This window comes from Gouania willdenowi, chromosome 5 (genome assembly GCF_900634775.1).
Source record: "Gouania willdenowi chromosome 5, fGouWil2.1, whole genome shotgun sequence".
Lineage (NCBI taxonomy): Eukaryota > Metazoa > Chordata > Actinopteri > Blenniiformes > Gobiesocidae > Gouania > Gouania willdenowi.
In genome coordinates, this window is record NC_041048.1 from 38,506,022 (window position 1) to 38,526,029 (window position 20,008).

At 36.5% G+C, this 20,008-nt stretch overlaps 2 protein-coding genes across 9 annotated transcripts in view; both read right to left on the bottom strand.

The window, feature by feature from the left end:
• The window catches only part of dido1 (death inducer-obliterator 1), a 29,846-nt gene extending 17,451 nt beyond the window's left edge, over positions 1 to 12,395 (bottom strand). The window contains exons 1-4 of the mRNA XM_028446230.1: positions 12,274 to 12,395; positions 5,188 to 6,192; positions 2,694 to 3,105; positions 976 to 1,311 (exon numbers count right to left, since the gene is read on the bottom strand). Coding sequence (XP_028302031.1) covers positions 976 to 1,311; positions 2,694 to 3,105; positions 5,188 to 6,068 — 1,629 coding nt within the window. The 5' untranslated portion in view covers positions 6,069 to 6,192; positions 12,274 to 12,395. The remainder of the gene's footprint in view (positions 1 to 975; positions 1,312 to 2,693; positions 3,106 to 5,187; positions 6,193 to 12,273) is intronic.
• Positions 12,396 to 13,382: 987 nt separating this feature from the next.
• The window catches only part of zmynd8 (zinc finger, MYND-type containing 8), a 52,708-nt gene continuing 46,082 nt past the window's right edge, over positions 13,383 to 20,008 (bottom strand). For all 8 annotated transcript variants that reach the window (XM_028447150.1, XM_028447152.1, XM_028447154.1 and 5 more), the window contains 5 exons: positions 19,607 to 19,779; positions 18,170 to 18,250; positions 18,013 to 18,091; positions 17,697 to 17,936; positions 13,383 to 13,915 (listed from right to left, as the gene is read on the bottom strand). In XM_028447150.1, the coding sequence (XP_028302951.1) occupies positions 13,719 to 13,915; positions 17,697 to 17,936; positions 18,013 to 18,091; positions 18,170 to 18,250; positions 19,607 to 19,779 (770 nt within the window). In that variant the 3' untranslated portion in view covers positions 13,383 to 13,718. The remainder of the gene's footprint in view (positions 13,916 to 17,696; positions 17,937 to 18,012; positions 18,092 to 18,169; positions 18,251 to 19,606; positions 19,780 to 20,008) is intronic.

Genomic DNA, 20,008 nt, shown 5'->3' on the forward strand with positions numbered 1-20,008 from the left:
CCAAATCTGTATTGGTCTGCTGCATGCAGCACATGGTAAACCCACATTTAATCACTTAGCTTAATAAAAGCAGGTTCAGTTCTCTTGAATCGGTATTGTAACTAAATATTAATGACAACAACAATAAAACAATTCCTAGCAGTTCCTATAAAGGTCTATACAAAGCAACACCATTTATAATGCTTTGTTTTCTGCTTTTTACACTTGAAGCTAATTTATTAACAATCTGCTTCATAAATTATATCTGTCAAGGAGGTTACGTTTTTGCCCTTATTTATTTATTAATTTATTGTCTGAAGAGTCCAAATAAAAAACTAATGGAATATGGAACAATTGATTTTAATTAAAATCCTGAACCAGGATCAGTTTTAAAAAAATGGAAAAATCCTTATTTCTCATCATTGGCAAAATTTCAAATCTTGGTTTCTTCATTTTCATGAAATTTGACTCTGACATGTACAATTAATTCCTCTATCACCCCACAGAGTTTCATCCAGATCTGGACTAAAACCACCAATATGGATAAATGGATTCTCCTCAATATCTACAATATGGTTGCGTGCTAAGGTGTGGTGGAGGTCTCACAATCCAGACATCCCAATGCTTCTAGTCACAATAAGAGCGAGTTGATCACATCTCAAGCAGAAACATTTCATTTGTACTGCTGGAATCCCTTCCACTTAACACACACACACACACACACAGTTTACTGACATGTGACATTAAGAAACTCAAATCAGATTTGATCAAATAAATAATAAAACCACAATTTTTGTAAGAAGCAAGCTCAAGAATGCACAGAAGAAAATGTACGTCTCAGAGAATTCTAACGCTTTTTGGATGTTTCTGATAATCACCAATGACTGTTAAGAAGCCCTTAAGTGGGATCAGATGTGATGGAACATGTAACACAACATTGAGCTCAAACACGGTGAATCAGGCCCTGAGGTCATCGTCTCAGACAGGTGGAGTTACCTTGGGCGTGTGTGTGCTTTTCTGAGCCTCTTCCGTGTCCTGTTTGGAACCCTGGACGTCGCTCATGGACTTCATGGCAGCAGCGGCGTGTTTGAGGATGCAGTCGGGTCCACAGTACACCGAGTCGGGCTGGGCGCTATTGTTACAGCCGGGGCCGATGCATTTGGGCAGAGAAGCGTCTGAGGAGGACGTGTCCACTGTGGGAGTGGTCGTCACTTCCACGTTGGATGCGACTCTCTGCTCCGTGTCCGGGACCGCCTTCGGGACCGCCTTCGCTTCCACGGGTGGCGCCACCTTCTGGTCTGTGGCACGCTGAGCATGCTGCTGCACTGCTTGCTACAAATTAACGAGTCGGTACAAAATAAATGTAAGAGCTGACAGAAAGAAATCCTGTGTAGCATGACAACATCCAATGAGCTTCACACATAACTTACTGATTTCCAGGGCAAACTTAAAGCATCACAAACATTTTTTCATTGTTGGCTTTTGCCTTGTTTCTCCTAGTAAAACAAACAAAACCACAACTACATAGCTTAAATACATTTTCCTAAACGGCACCACTCCACACACACAGTGGACAAAAAGGATTTTTTTTTGCTAGATGTAATGGCAAACTTAAAAGTTTGGCTTTGTGACTCCAAAACACAGCCAAAAAGAATTCAATATAACCATCAGTTTAAGGCTATGAATTTGACCCAATTCACCTTTTAACTCCACATTATCACAAATGAGGATTTAAATCAAACAATGAAATTATTATTATATATGAACAGTAATAGTTTATCATTGCACAGATACTTTCAAAACTGTCCACTACAATTATTTTTCCACTGACTTTGTTCATTTGTCACTCATGAACCCTGTCTGAGTGTCCAGTGTGGATTGGAGTCACGGTCTGCTCCACGAGGACCATTGTCCCTGCTAGCTGCTACATGTTAGCATTGAGGTGTTAGCTGCTACATGTTAGCATTGAGGTTCTAACTGCTACGTGTTTAGTATTGAGGTTCTAACTGCTACATATTTAGCATTGAGGTTCTAACTGCTACATGTTTAGAATTGAGGTGCAAGCTGCTACATGTTTAGCATTAAGGTGCTAGCTGCCACATGTTTAGCATTGAGGTGCTGGTGGAGGCTAGAAGAACTCTTTTTTTGGCAAATTTGCACACAACTGGGCTTTTGTGTTCCTTCCAGTGTTTTTATTTTAACTAAAATTCAGGTTCTTGTTTCTTGTGTTGTAGTCTGTGCATCAGTATTATGGGTATACCGGGAACTTGTGTAATGAGAATGGTTCCGCGCAGTTTGTTGTGCAAATGACTGCGCCTTTTCTGTAATTAATTAACCGCAATTAACATGTTCAAGTCCCAGCCCTAGTATCTATGAATCTTGATTTATTATGTTGATTTAGGGTTGAATTGCTACGACTGTAATCTTTCTTTCTTGTTTATCTACATTGTAGTGATTATTTTTTAAAAAAAGCCTAAAGGAACGAGACATTGTAATCAAAGACACTTTCCTTAAATTCGGCCGCCCTTACTAAGATAGGTGCCACTATTTTAATTACATGTGCATTTTTAAAATCACACATAACATATACGGCTGATTTTTTCCATTGGTGCATCATATTGATGTATAAATATCGCCGTTTTCAACACATTTTCAACACGTGATGCAGAAACTCAACAGTTAGATCAGGGTTGAGATCAGCTGCAGGAACCTACCGGCTGGAAGATCTTTATTTTCTTTTTCCCTGTTGGATTGATGGCTTTTTCAATCCTTCCTTTGATGCCGTGGTCCTCTGCTGCCTTTTCCTCAGTCCCAGAAGAGGTGGAGGACGGTGTAGCTGACGCACTGGACATTCCTCCGCCTGCGCTCGTCTTCTCACCCGCTGTCGAAAATGCTGCACTAGCGATAGTAGCTGCAGCACTCTGACCCAGAACTGAAGCCTTCACCAAGTCTGGGTTGGTGCAGAGGATGTACGCGGCTGGCTTGAGAACCAGGTTCCTCTTGGCAGTGCAGTTTGGGCAAACGTAATCTTCCCCGTTTCTCTCCATGAGGCGCCCACGGGCCTCAGTGATGCCCACGCAGTCCCCATGGAACCACTCCTCACAGCGGTCACAGCAGATCATAAACCTGGGAATGGAACCCAGATGCATTAACAGTGAAGATGAGTTTGTCACACAACAAGAGAGCGCGACTTTAAAGCATTTACAAAACTAAAAACATTTTAACTGATACTCGGTACCTGTGAATCGGAATCAGTTCTCCATGGTAATAATTTTTGGTACTTTTGTGTGATTATAAATGGTAAATAACATTGAAAATGTTCCAATTTACCATATTCATTTCTCATATTAATAATAATGATAAAATAAACATAATAAACAACTTTAACAGATATATATAATATTTGTTTCACAGATTTCTTCATCATGATTACCTACATCTATCTACCTATAACGCACAAAGTGACAGGGCTCCATATTTCAAATATTTCACTTGCATTTGTGCTCATAGGTGAAAACGTATATGCAAACGGCAAATATGAAAAACGTTTCATCTATAAATAAAGAAATAAGTTTTCGTGCGGTGCGAGTGCCAGAGCTTAGCTGGTTCTAATCCCGTTTATCCTTAGAACGTGTGTGAGTTCCGCAGCAGTTTGGTATCCGGTGGAAAATGGAGGTTAGACACGCATCGCTGTGCATTAGCAGCATTAATTTGGTTTCAGTTTATCAGCGCACAACAAATGATGCATGCTTGGAGAAGCACACACCCTCTAACACGCACACAGTGTGTTTCAGTGAGAGAAAATATTTAATTTGACTCTCTTCCAGCAGCTGAGTCACTTACAGGTCTGTACATTATTATTTAATGTATGAGCGTGGTCAAATTAAACTTTTGATTTTATATTGTAAATTCTTAGAATGTCATTGCTAAATAATTTATTCTTTGAAGCATTAATACAGTATTTATTTATGCAATGTTTTAATTTTAGTGAAGTTGGTACACATTCAGAGCCATAAATGCATTGGAACTAATAATTTGCAAAATAATTTCTTTGGGTGTTTCAGTGTTCAGCCTTAGTTTTGGCTAAAAATTTTCATTTCGGTGCTTCCCTAATAATTTGTATCATAATTGAAAAATGTTAATGTAAATGAATTGTAATTGGGTTTAGATAATTGACTTTGCAAGTGTAATTGATATGAACATTCTATAAAAACCGTGTAACAAGTCTATGGCTTACACATATATAGTCAACAATTATCAAAATATGTTTGATTTCAAGTTTACCCGTTTGTTCTCTTGAGGATAATTTCACTAGATAGATATGTCATGTATTATGTTTACTTTGTATACTCTGTTCCAGGTGACTCATCAGTCATCCATACTTCTTGAATAAAGATAGAGGAAGATAGTTACCTGTCCATGACTGATGAGTCAACCTACTGTACATCCCCAGCTGACAGACCCTGACAATGCCTAAGCTTACCTGCACATTCAAACAATGTTTTTAATCCAGGGGTATACTGACACAAATTTTAATCAGATCCCACAACAAAAGTATTAATTCCAATATTTTCATTGACAAGGAAGCCTAACAAGGTAACCAAGAGATGAAAAACAAATTAAATGATAAATAATATTTTTAGTGTATTTTAAGGCTGATTAAAGACATGGATCAGCATTAGAGATGCTAACAGATCGCTAACACAAAGAAGGTGAAGTTTTATGGGCTTATTTACTAAAGGCTCAATAATTGTGATAATTGTAACTGAGCAATAATATATTTTTTTTCTTTCAGGGAGAAAATAATTGTAATTGGGAAAAAATACCATAACAACGTAAATATAATTGAGTTGCAATTGAACATGGATAATTGAAGACATATTTGTAATTTAAAAATGTAATTGACCCCAACCTGACACACTGACTAGAGCTGGGTGATATATTCTGATTGAAGATATATGGAGCTTTTTTAATTTGACGATATACAAAATTATGACATCGCTTATATCAATATATAACTTTTTTTTTTTAAGCTTATTTTGTTTTAAAACGCTTGCTTTAAGAGTTGCTACTTTCACTACTTCGGACTTGGGTTTCTCAGTTTTTGGTTTTTAGTTCAGGCCAAAGAATTTTCATGTTGGTGCATCCCTAATGTACACTGACTGATGTCCAGAAACCAAACGACACCACAGCTTACATCAGACATACCTTTTGTTGTGTTTCTGCCGACAGATGCAGTAGAGAGCGTTGGGGTCGTAACCGCCATCGTCAGGTTCACTCGAAGACGAAGAAGTGGACGAATCACTATCAATATCCTCATCATCGTCATCGTCTTCCTGTGAAGGCTTGCATGATGCCATAGCTCTCTGAGCAGCTTTGGGTTTAGTTTCTTTCTTGACCGTCGTGGTAGTTTTGTTGTTAGTAGGAGTGGCAGCGGCGGTGCTGGTGGAGGTGGGGGGGGATTTCCCAGCATTCTTAGCCACCCTTAACTTGTTGACATAAGTCCTTATTGGTCCCCGTTTGACCACGTTAGCGGCAGGCTCGTCAGTGCTGTCCTCGTCGCTCTCAGATTCCTCCTCCGTTTCTACCTTGTCGTCTGTATCTTCAGGTTTAGGTTTCTCAGCAGCTTTGTTCTCAGACTCACACGGTGAAGGAGACGATGTTGCTCCAGAGTTCTTTACATCTTTTCCCTCTTGTTCGTCGTCCTTTTTGGCGTCGTCCGTATCCTCGTCGTTCTCAGAGCTTTCCTCGTCTTTCACTTTCACGCTGCCTCGTCGTCGTCTGGTCTGCATGCCGCGCTGAGCCTGCGCCCGCGTCTGCTTCCTCGTGCTACTTCTAGTCCTCCGTTCTGGGGACTCCACCTTGGTGTCGGCATTCCCATCAAAGCTGGCCTCAGAGGCCGTTTCTGCATCAGTAGGGGTTTGAGACGGAGGATCGCCACTTTCCAAATTGGGAGGGGCACTTCTTCTTGTCCCCCGTTTTGTTGTTAAAAGGAATTCCTCTAATTTGTCAGTACGTTTGGGCTGCCGGCCGCTACGACGCACGGGACAGCGGCTTTCAGAAGCGTCCGATGCTCCCTCCCCAGGCATCTCGTTCTGCTGCCCAATAACAACCAGTTACTTTCGAAGATTTATCTGCTCTTCTAGTGAATTGTTAGCCACATTCTCACTTTTGTTAGGGATCGTCACTTCAGTCCACTGCTTTCTTTACAGCCTGAAGCAAAGCAACAGGTCATATAATTAGTATGGCAACATAACAAAATTACACTGAAAGCCTGTTACATTCATGGTTTGTGGAAAGAGCTCAAAATGAGTGTCTTTTTATAACATTGGAAAAATTAGTACGATATGCATTACCCCTAAGGCTGGATTTTGTGTAAAGAAATTCCTAAAGCATTATTTGAAGTATCTGAAAGTGAATTAAGTTTTTTATTCTTTTTAGCATCCATTTATTTAATATGTAATGAACCTTTCCAAGTAGGGCTGCACGACTTGACTAAAAACCTAATTGAGATTTTTCGGACCAATATTGTGATTGCGATTCGATTTTTATATTTGATACATTTAAATGCATAACACGCTAAAATGATGTGTGACGGAAGTCATGTTACATGTAGACTGTCAAACAACATATTCTTGAGGTCAAAACCTTGATTGCAATTTGATCGATAAACTTTGCAGCCCTATTTCCAAGTTATGCATGAGTTTTCTGTCCTGTCTGAAAAAAAAAGAGAAAAGAAAACGTAGAGAATAACTGCCTGAGGATGAAGATGCCATTTTCCATTTAATGTTATGTTTCTGTTTTTTTGTGTACGTTTATATTAGTGCTGCACGATTTGGGGAAATTTTGAGAGTATGGATCATTTAACTTAAAACACACAAGTATAATAAAATACAAATTTAATCTTTTAATTAACTGTTTTTAATTTATTTTCCCCTGAAAAGAAAAAAATTATTTTTAAAGTGCAAAGACAGGAGTAATGCAACTTTATTTTTAACTTAAGGTATTTCTATATATAAAAAATAAAAAACTAATATTGTACAGTCCTATCAGAAAATAAAGGCATTTTTGCAAAGTGCAAACAGAAACAGTGCAACTCTAAAAACTTTCAGAGAACATTCTACACAGTGCAAAATAATTGTATGTTTTTTATATTACGTATGATTAGATGTGCAGCATTAGTTTGTATACAGAAGATAAGTTTGTCAGAACGAAAAGTAAAAATGATCAGTTTTATATTACCTAGCGCAAGACAATCTGTGGAAAGTTTTTGCCTGTAATACGTGTCAGCATTTATTCAAACAGAATTACAAATATAAAACACTGAAAAATCAGTAAAAGTTTAAAAAGTCACCGATTTTTTCGGCTCACAGATTTTGTTTATCAAATTTCGGTAAAAGCTATTCTGGTTCTCTTACAATGAAGCCACCTTGTGAGTACTAGAGTAGGAGGCACTCAAACATGCTGCTGCTGCCATTGATCTATGACCTAAATATAATAATGTACCCAAACAGGAAACAGACCAAGCTTGGGAAAAAATATTATGTGCATTTTTACTTGCCCAAAAAAGCATCATAAAACACTGGAAATTCCAGTAATAAAATGAAGTGTGTTTACCGCATGACAGAAATATCTCTGAAGAAAATCTCAAAGTTGGGAGGCAAAGACGTTTGATTATTTTTATTATTCTGTTCTTTCAAATTACAGATTAACATTGGGAAAGAAAAATGAACTAAGACCAGTAGTTTCAAACCATCAGACACGTTTTTAGAAGAGTATTACCATGGAGTTAATAAAATATAACCACTCAGAATATCAGATTAGACTAGGGATGTAACGATTCACTCAACTCCCAATACAATTCGATTCATGATACAATTTTCTAATGATTCATTTTACAAAATGAGACTGAAGACAAATGACTGAACATTATTCCTTTATTTATTTTCGAGAAAATACTGCACTATTTTCCTTTATCATTCATTGTCAAAAGAATCCCTTGATGAACTATTCAAAACAATGCAATTTAACTAAAAATAAATCCTGAATGAATCCTGAATAAAGGAATAATACAAATGAAGAAGAAGCCTATTAATTAAAATTCTGGCTCTACAGCAAGCAATGCAAAACTGCATAATAGTTCCATTTCTTTTTAAAAGTGCAACTGAAAATGTATTTTGTGCCTTAAAAATTGCACTTTAAAAAACAGTGTACAGTATTTAAGTGATATTTTCAACCAGCAGAGGACACTGGTAACCCAGTGGTCGGTTGGCATGCAGCTATTCTAGCAGTGAAGAAGAGATGCTACGCGCGAGCAGACAGCGCTAATAAAAAAAAAAAGGTGACTTACAGATATTCACGTAATATTACAGATATTCTTTCAGTGCTAAAGAGGAGAGGAATCATTTATGAACATGTTTAATAGTAGGCAATTCCGCTTGCCGCCTACACTTCTGGACAGATAAATTATCTTCAACATGACGAGTGTTGTTTTTGTCAGGCATTTTCTTCCATGCTACTTGCTTACAATGACCTGACCAATCATGGCAGGGTCAGGTCCAACGTCACTCTCTAGATTGCCAGTTTGTAATTACAAACAAATGCATGGCTGGATAGATTACTGGAAATGCACCCTGCAGTTTTGATGCATGCAATGCACAGCAGTACCAGTAACATGCAAGGGGGGTTGCCGGGTTGGGGGCCCGAAGAAGCCGCTTTGTTTGCGTATAGGCTGGGCCATGCTTGGCGCCGACGCTCACGTTACGTGCGAGTGGTGTAGTTCAAACAAAAGGATTTTTTTTTTTAAAAAGTACTGCGATTCAATTTTCAGAGTATCGATATGAACCGTGACTCCTATGAATCGATTAATAATTACCTTGTGATTAATTTTTACATCCCCAGATTAGACTGTGGTTCAGGTGGTTAGGGTTAGAGGTTGGGGGTTTGATCCCAGTCTATACCTGTCAAAGCGTCCTTCGGCAAGACACTGAACCCTAAGTTGCTCCCAGTGGTCAACTAGCACCTTGCATGGCAGCTCTGTCCCATTGGTATGTGAATGAACTGATTGTAAAGTGCTTTAAGACTACTTCAGTGTGGGGATAAAGCGCTATATAAATCATGTCCATTGGATTTGATTTATTGAGGTTATTTTTCAGGGTATTCTACTGTATTTGTTATTTATCTTATTCTATTGTGTTTAAGGTTAAATGTATATAAACTAATACTGGGCGTAACCGTAACAGGACTTCCACAATGCTGCAACATCCTTACGTGATAAAAGCGGAGTCGGAGCCTCCACATGGTAATGCATTTTAGCCTTTATTATGAGTTAATAGTAATGAGGCATAAAAAACAAGAGAGCAAATGCGCTAAAATCTCACTCTCATAACTTTCTTCTTCACCTCTCCTGCGCGTGTGGCACTACAGAAAAAAAAACACGTACACACACAAGGTATTTATGATAAAAAAATATACTAATGAGTAAAATAAAACAAAAAACTAAACATATACACAAAAAGTACACAAAACGACAACAGAAATGCACAAAAATTTACAAAATGACTCCAGAAACACACAAAATGGCAACAAAAACCGACAAATAACTGTAAATATACACAAAAAGACTCAAAAAACACACAAAATGACTTCAAAGAACATACATACATTAAACTACAACAAAATATAAAAATTAGTAAAAAAAAACAAAATAAATATTCATACAACAAAATACACAAAGTGACAACAGAAATGCACAACACTACACCAAAAAAGATACAAAAAAATACACAAAATAACAAAGATACAAAAATACACATTATGATTCAAAAAACATACATTACAGAAATATACACCAAACAAGAAAAATTAGTAAAAAAAAAAAAAACAACAAAACAATATTTATTAAAAAAAAAAAAAGATAAATATGGACAAAGCCACATTCATTAGCATATAGATTTCCTTATGAGCAAGTTTATTGAATTTGTTGTACAAATCAATGTTTTTTTGTCCCCCACAGTACATCACAGCGGCACATGGACAGCTTTGTCCAGATCATGTACAGTGGAGGAAGCTGGAGGTCTTATCAGATGTGTTATAGCATTGGCTACAACCATTTTACTTTTTTTTTTTTAAATTATTATGATAAACCTAAGGAAATAGGTTGTATATTTATTTTTATGCCCTGGCATTTGCTTACTGTTAAATTGAATTGTTGAAGTTTTGAAATATAATTTTGAGGAATAACTGAAATGCTAGCTCATTTTAAGAGGTCTTTCATATTTCATAACACACTATTGATATTGTTGTTCACAAACACAAACGTATAATTCATTTGATTACTCAAAAAATTGGCAGAATACTCAATTACAAAAATATTTGATATCTGCAGCACTAGTTAGTGTTAGTAGTGGTAACTGTTTATATATTCTGTATGGCACTTTGGATAATGGTATCTGATAAATTCACAATGGTCAGTCATAATAAATAAGTAATTGATAGTTAATATAATAATTTTAAAAATGTACAGCATTTTGGTCAGCTGAAGTTGTTTTTGAAATGAGCACAAATGCACATAACTTGTTTTCTAAATTTTGATATTTTTCTCTATACCTCTGTTAATGAAGGTCCCTGTGTGACACTAGACATGTGGCTTTAACTGGCTTACCTTATTTTAAGGGTTTGCCTCTGGAAAAAAAGAAACCAACAGGTACGCTATGCTATAATAGTGAGGGGAAACCCCAAAAACCTCACAAAGAAAACAATATATATTGAGCATTGCCATTCTGGTTCAATTGTATGCATCAAAGCATCATCTCAGGGCATGGGCAAAATATCGAGATAAAGCTTGAAAATAGATGTTTTTTGTTTTTTTTAAAAGTCATGTCACCAAACCCCAATATAAACATACGTTTTTTAACACTAACACACAACAAAATAAGTCATAAAAGTAAGTATGATTCATGCCGATATTTAATAGGGTAATAAAGATCAGCCTTAAATGTGTTATTTATTTTAAGGAATATTTTGTGTTTTAGCAAACAATATCTGGACATGTTTGGTGCGATTACTCAAAAATAAAAGGCCTTGTGCTTTTCCTTCCATCGAAAAAGTAATTTGTAATTGTATACTTTATTTTGTGGATTTTTGTTTACATGCAAATTATTACAAAGTGGGCGCGGTGCGTTCAACAATCAATTCACTGCGGGAAAAATCAAATGCAGCACGAACAGCTGTTCCGTTTCAACTGGTGTCCGTTACAAATAGTGATCTAGATCCCACGTTTTTCGCTAGTAGATAGCTAATAGGTATAGAAATATTTAAATCAATGTTCACTCATTATTATTATTATTAGATTTCAATACTATCATGTTGCTAAAAGGTGAAAAACTATACACCGTTAACAGCAGCGAGACTCAGGCCAATTAAGAATCAAGACTCAATTTTCGACAATCGATTAGTGACAAAGTCTGTCTATAAATGTACTTATTTTATAAGCGAGCTTACATATTCTGTTCCAGCTACATTTGTTTTAACATGCAACCAACAGCGCAGTCGGAAACGGATCACCAGTTAAGCTGAACACGAATTAAAACATAGCACCGGGCTAATTCGTGTCCGCTATAAAACGTTTACATGGTAACACACAGGCATCAAAGACACTGTTAATCCTAACCGTGCATTCATCACAGAATCGTGTACATTTATAACACATTATAATGTAGTAGTTGCTGTGAGAAAGTGATCGTTTATTTACTAACACACCACCACCGAATTAAATGCAACGTTAGCTAATAGCTAACAAAAGCACGAAAATATTAGCTTTAATCTATACACCTCAGAAATGTCTTTAACACCTCAAGCGCCGAAGTGTCGTTACAATCGTTACAATCCTTGGACACAGATATAAATAATTCGTTACATAAGTAAGAGGAAAAAACAAAATGTGCACATGCTACCGCCCAGCGAAGCTAAGCTAATGCAGCTAGCCACCACGCGTACAGTCATGCTAGCCGCGGGTATTACGACGAGTCAAAGTCGTTTAAAAAAAGGATTGCAATCATGCAGCTATACATACACAAGGACAAACAGAATGAACACTGCCTTACAAACACAGCTACACAAATTCTAGCAGCCTGAGTGTGGATTTAAAGTATGTTTAGGAAATTCAACCTCGTCCTCATCACGCGAGACACACCAACTTCGTCCTTATTCGCACACTTAAGAAATTAACAACGCATATAACACTTGCACGTAGTGAAATAAATAAAAAATGATCCGAAAACAAAGGCTACCCACCTAAATCCAAAAAAATACAGATGACATGCCCTGGGTTTCTCTGCGTTCATTCCTCCATTTCCCATTCCCGACGGAACACAGCTCAAGAGCTGAATGCGGTAGATGGCCGACAGCCTCTGATTGGCTGATGAGAGTGAGCACACAGCGCCTCCCCATGGCCAGGAGGACAACTACAACTAATGGATTACCAGAGGTGTAACACAAATATATTCTACTCATATAGAAGTACTGTTACTTGATTTCAATTGTACCCTGTAAAGCGACTTTGAGTGTCTATGAGAAAGTGCTATATAAAATGCATTATTATTATTATTATTATTATTATTATTATTATTATTACTCAAGTACAAGCACAAGTAAGAGGTAATTTTGTGCGGCCCCCAAAACAAAAATACTACAAAAACTGACGAAAATAAATACACAAAAAGACAACTAAATCACTCCAAAAACACAAAAGATGACTACAAATATATACACAAATAAAAGAATACATAAAACGACTATGAAAAAACACACAGAAAACAGAAAACTATTGGAAACGACAACAGAAATTCACAAAACAAGAAAAACACAGAAATGACTAGTACTCATATGTGAAGTACATGTAAAGCTACTATGTTTTGTTCAACTAGTGCGTGCAAAAAAAAAATATATATATATATATATATATATTATTATTATTATTTTTTTTTTTTTATGTTACTAGTGGAAAAATGAATAAACAATGAATTATTATAAGACAGAGAGGCACGCTACAATAGCCTCATGTCAAGAATTTTCAATATTTGTTATAGTGGTGAAATAAACCAAAGTTGTGGAACAAAATAAAAATGAAGTCGCATAAAGACACGTTGTTTTCTATCAAAAGAAATAGTTACCTTTATACTATGAATTAAAACAGATCAGAATTTTCTGGTTTTTCTGAGACAGAAATGCTTTGGATATCCTGAATATTTGTTGAAATTACTCACTAGTCTTATAAATGTGTTTGTAAACTACAAAATAAAAACCCTCACAGGCTTATTTAAGAGGTTTGTGTTTATTACTTTCTTTACTTTGTACAACAGGCAACATTAACATACCAAATAACTTAACACAAAGTAGAAAAGGTTATTTACAGACATTAATCTGCAGCTGGAGCGGTCCATTCACAACGTTAGCTTTGTTTTTTATTGTTATTTTGTTACGTAATCTGTTTAACTGTTCTTTGTCCCTCTGTGTGTGACCTGACATAATCCATCATACTTACACTACTCACAAATTTCTGTGAAAGTATGAAATAAACTCCAATCAAACTGTGGTTTGTGGCCCAACTGGGCAAGTAAAAAACAGAAATAAAACATTTTCAGAACAACAATGAACAATTTGCTTTACCAAACTTTTGAAAACAACAATTTAGAGGAACATGATGCATACAGTCCAAAAAAGAAAAAAAATGTACATTTTCAAGCATGTAATGTTGGTGATGATAAAGTCACAGAAACATTGTCGTTATTGTTCTTCTCCGTGTCACTGGTTTTGTGTGAAGGCGCCGAGGCTGAGGGGTCTTTGAGGGGGGCGGAGCCATCGTTAGCCTGTCCTGGACCTTTGTTTGGGAGCTCTGTTTTTGGCTCTGGCTCCGGTTCCTGCTGTGGGGCTGTGGCTGCAAGTGGAACAAAAGGTTAAAAAACCATTAGAATTATTACAAAAGGACACACAGTCATTTAGAGAAATAAATAAGTTGTTAAAAACACATATGTCAAACTCAAATCTGGTCCTTTGGAGCATCCAATTCGGCCCACAGAAGAAAGTGAAAATGACAGAGAAAACATGGATCATTGTGTAAACGAAACTCAACAATTGCAGGGCCCCAGAGTTTTCCTGATGCATATATCGCATGATTGCAGTCATTTTTAATGTTAAATTGTTGGAAAAACTCAAACTTCTTGCCAAATCCTTCAATTTTCCTCAAATTATGACAATATTTATTTTAATTAAATAAATATTGGCCACAAAATCTAGGAAATGTAAAGTAAAGATCCTGTTGGGACTGATATCTGTCACTTATTGCTTGGATATTGTCGGTTTCTTACATATTTTGTATTTCATGTACACGTAGAAGTGTAAACTAGGGCACAATAATGTTGAAATGACTTGTTTTCCCACATAAAATCTGTGGCCCACTTGAAATTAAACTGCTGCGTATTTGGCCCCTGAACTAAAATGAGTTTGACGCCCCTGGATAAGTTGTTAAGAAACTGTAGGACCACAAATAACTTCTCCTGCTTCCAGCTGTACAAGTTGTTGTTTTGTGGACGTAGTGGACTTAAAACAATTTGATGGTGAGTCAACGTTATATTTAAACTGACCGTAGGAAGTATGTCTTGCTGTAGAAAAGTGTGAGGTTAAGTAGCTTTTTCATGGATGGTTTACAAGGGAGCTTTAATTCCTCTTTAATTCAGAATAAAAGTGAAATCCTCTTTAAACTGACCTTGTAAACACTTAATTCCTAATGCAAATGTAGTTCTGAATTAAACATACACACACGCGGACAACACCCCAGCCCCGGGCCGCCGCTGCCGCACCTCCGCCGCGCCTCCGCCTGGGACAGGCTGCCCCCGGCAGGACACCATCCACCCTCTGCTTTGCTATAGAAAAGTCGGAGGTTCAGTATCTTTTTCATGGATGGCCAAAAGAGGTTGTGTTTGAAGGTAAGACGTCAGGGACATTTAGGTTTGTTGTGAAATGTGTAGAGTGATAACTATTGGGTTTTCATATATTTTGGCTTTTAGCAAGGACACTGTAGGGAGCTGAACCCCATTCCACTAATGTGAAAGTACCACTACCGATGCCTTTTGCTTTTTTATCCATTGGGAAAAACCAGTAATGCAACAGCATGATATTTGAAAGTGTTTTTAAGGCAAAATCTGGTTAGATTTCTGTTTTATATATGGTACGTATGGTACATATGGTGACCTTCAGAATCTGCGGTGTCAACACTGTTGCAAACATGTTCTTCTCCTGGAAATATCTTGGTCATGTACTCATTTATTATGTCGACTTCAGAGTTAGTTGTGCATAAAATGACACGTTTGCATAGCCACGTTGAACTGGAAATGTTGGCCAGCATGTCTTCATACACCCAGTGGACAATGTCTTTCAGTTTGTCACCAGGAATTGTCAGTGTGTCTGTGAGTTTAATGGCAAACTCACCCTCTTCTGGCACTACTGGAATTTTAGCCTCGCCAAGGTTTAAGAGAAATCTGGCAAAGACTTCTTCAGCTTGTTGATGTTCTGCAGTCTTTGGAGCACTTTCTGTCAACAATGCATGGACTGTCACAATTCCACTGTCCACATGGTCCATGAATCATGTGTGATGTGACAATGCGATGTAATTTCCAAATTAGTTTTTTTGTCCAGAATCTCTGCAGACAACGCGATTAATATCAGTGGAAGTCCTGTGTTTCTCGCATGGCACCATGGTGATGAGCTTATGTATATGACGAAGATGCCTCTTCTGAGTTTCTTTCACCATCACAAATGCGTCCACATGTCCCAGAATGTCATATTTCAGGATGTCTTTGAAGAAAGCCTCCACCTTTATGTGGAAGACTCTGGCAATGATGTCTGGTCTTTGGTGGGTCTGTTAATCCTCAAAAATGTATCCTTTGATTTCAAGCCAGTTAGGGTTGCATGTGAAGGTGAGGAAAAGTCTGGCTTGCCTTTGACTCTGACCAAGGCCATGGCATCTTGGAATTCTTTGGCGTACCATGTTGGTGATCCATAAATTGTGGGTGGCAGGATGCTCCCCGGAACATTTCCCCATAAAAACAGTGACGCCGTTTCATGTTGATTCTGTCACTTTCCGTGTTTAACCGTTTTAATTTCCGTTGGCCGATTCCGTGATTCCGTTAACGCAGATTTTATAGGGCCCTAGTAGTGTGTTCAGCTGCAGCTGAGGGGAGGGGCTGCACATGTGTCTGTTTGTGTCTACAGCAGCAAATAAAGTTGTGTCAATTGAAACAGGTGAAGAAAAAAAAAACTGGAGATGAACCATAGATATATTAAGAGATGAACACCTCACTGTTAGTATCGATACTTTTGCAAATGAGTATCATATCCGATATTCACTTTTTTGGTATTGACACGTTATTCGATATCAAGTTTTTTGACAACACTACTGCAAAGCTGCATTTAAGAAATAATTTACTAACGACGTCGCACACCTTTGAACCAAGCAGCAGCCATGTTGAAAGTCTCAGCCCTGTCTATCCCTGAACCGCAGAGATATTTGAGCCACACACACACACACACACACACAGATTTCCTGCGGTACAGACAGATAAATAGGTAAACTGACAAGAATAACTGCTTTTAAATGTGACGTCAGCATTTTTAAAGCACTGAGAAAAAAGCCAAGAAGTCTAATCCAGTCTCTGATGAAGGATTAACCCAAAAATTAAGTCCTGAATTAATTTCATGGTAATAAAGATTGGGAATTTATTATCAATAATAATGTCCTCATATTAGTAGAGATGCGCATTGTTCCCGGTTAAGGATTCTTTGGAATCGCGAACAAAAACCATTGACGATACCACTATCGATCGTTCCCGGGCTGCGGCGCCACTGTAAACAAACGTACCCCACGATCAAATGACAAAAAAAATACAGAAAAGGACAATAAAATCACACCAAATCAAACTAAAAATCAAAAGGACAACAGCAATACACAAAATTACTCAGAATAAGATGACAAAAAAAGCAAAAATACACAAAACCTTAGCAAAAATACACAAAATAACAAAACAATTACTCTAAAAATACAAAGAAATAGAAAGAAAAGACATCAAAAAACAACAAATAAAATCCCCAAAATGATTTAAAAAAAAAAAAGATAAATACTCAAAATTACAAAAATTACCCAGAACGATGACAAAAGTACACAAAAATACCAGAAAAATAACAAAACTTCAACAAGAAAATGAATAACACCACACTAAACACCAACCAGAATACACACATAAACAAAACAACAACATACATAAACAAAATTACAAAACAATTATGCCAAAAACACACATGACAACAACAAAAATACATACGATAGAAGAAAAAACACAAAAAACAACAACAAAAACACACAAAACAAGGAAAAAAATAACAACAAAATAACAAAACAATTACACTAAAAACACATAAGATAATAGTACATGAAATACAAGAAAATATACAGAATGAGCACAAAAGAAATCACTAATACCACACTACACCAACCAGAATACACAGAATGGCAGAAAAATATACAAAACAATAACATAAATACAAAATTATTCCAAAAACACAAAATGTAAAATATTTATTATTCTGAACGCTGAGATGAATGTTGTGATAATAGTCAGTGATGGAACACCTTTCCAGTCTGTCTGACTAAAAAAGGCTGTTACCTGACTGCGTGCAGGACTTCATGTGCTCTGGCCAGTGGGCCTGTTGACAGGGGTAATCACAGTAGCTGGTGTTCCAGCAACAGTAGAAGATGGCCTCCTTCCTGCAGTTAGCACACCATTGTTTCTTCTTGGTCTCGTCCACCGCCTGCTGCTTCTCCTGCTCCATCTGTTTCTTCACCTCCACCACCATTCGCTCCTTCTCCTGTTCCAAGCTCTGCCTCATCTCTGCCATCGTCAGCTCTGGGTTTTAAAAGAGAATCATGACACACTGAAGACTGGACAGCACACACGTGAGGCTAGAAAATGGAATACTTGCCCAGATTATGCTTCATTTCTGACAACTCCTGCTGATGCAGCCATTGGAGCTTCTCTATTTCTATTCTCAGTCTTCGTATCTACAGAAATGAGAAAAACATCACAAAGCTGATCTAAACGGTGACAAGTTCTCTACAAGAACTCGTGAAAGCACCTACTTCAGCTATGGTGTTCCCTGAAGAACTCTTGGAAAGATCGTTGTAGATTTCCGTCATTGTGCCTTTGATGGCATCCATTATCTGACAAACAGAAGACGTACAGGATGAGTGACAAAGTAACACAACAGCAGCAAAACGGTAGCTTTTTAATATATTAACTGAAAAAAAGGAAAAATACACAAAAAGGACTCCAAATCCATAAAAATGACAAAAAAAGAACAAGAAAAAACTAAATATAGAAAATATACAAATGACAGAAAAATGCAAAACAGGACAAGAAAAGTACACAAAAAGACTGAAAAATTACTCAAAAATGATCCCAAAATATAAAAATGAGCAGAGAAATACACAAAAATGACTCAAGCACACACAAATTAACAGAAAACTACATAACAGACAAGAAAACTATCTAAAAAGCAGAAGACATAGTATACGTGACAAAGTAACAAAACAGTAGGAAAACAGTGGCTTATTTATATATTAACTAAAAGACAAGACAAATATACAACAATTACTCAAAAAAACTAAATAAAGAAAATATAAAAAGACTTAAAATGCAAAACAGGACAAGTACACAAAAATGACAAAAACTTTTACTCAAAATGAAAAAAAAAATACTTCCAAAAAACAAAATGAGAAGAAAGCTACACATAGATGACTCAAAATACACACAAAATGACAGAAAACTACATAACAGACAAAAATAAATACACAAAAATTACTCAACCCACACACTAAATGAAAAAAATGACATAAAAAATAAAAATCTGACAAACAGAAGACATACAATATGTGACAATGTATAACAACTGAATAACTGAAAAGACAAGACAAATACACAAAAATAACAACAAAAATAATAAAGACAATATACAAATGACAAATGCAAATCGGGACAAAAAAAGTACACAAAAATTACAAAAAATTACTTGAAAATTACAAATGACCACAAAATGATTGAAAATTGCAGAAAGGACAAGAAAAATGCACAAAATGACTCCAATAACACACAAATTACAGAAAAACACACAAAAGGCCAAAGAAATACACAAAAATGACTCCAAAAACATGCATCATGATAGAGAAATACGTAAAAAGACATAAATAATACAGAACAATTTCTCCAAAAAAGCACAAAATGAAGGAAAAATACACAACCAGACAACAATAAAAAACAACAATGACTCCAAAAACACAAAAGTCAAAGTATCTAAGTGCTGTTAGCAAGGAAAAAGCCACTTTTTAGTAAGTAACAAAACAATTTAAAAAAAAAAGTTAAAATGATCATTCTCTGATCAAAAAATTCAGTTCAAAAACAGGGTTCAGGAACACATTTAGAGCAGGAAAACAAGTTACTTTAAACAGTTATGTTAAACAAACAAAAATACCTGCTCAGAACATTCAGAAGATTAATAAAAATGTAAATGAAATACTAACTTTATTAGTGTACTTGGCAATGTCTGCGGCGACCTCTGCAGAGGCCGTAGGGATGTAGAGGTCATTGTGAGCCAGGGAAGTCGAAGCTGCTGGACTTAAACTGGATGTAGACACAGGGTTACTGGACACCAGAGTGACTGCAGACGTGATCGGGGCGTCTTTCTGTTGAACAGCTTCAATAAAAACAACAACAAAAGATAAAATTACTATCATAACATAGAAAATCATGCACCAATTCAGCAAACATGCAGGTACACAAGGAAAAACATACCAAAAGTGTTATTTTGTTGGGTAATTAAGTGACCAAAACTGTACATTATGTATATGTTAAGGTTTTGATTATTCAAACAAGGTTTTTCAGGAAATGTTATCTCCTGTTTCACTGAGGTGATATGCTTTGAT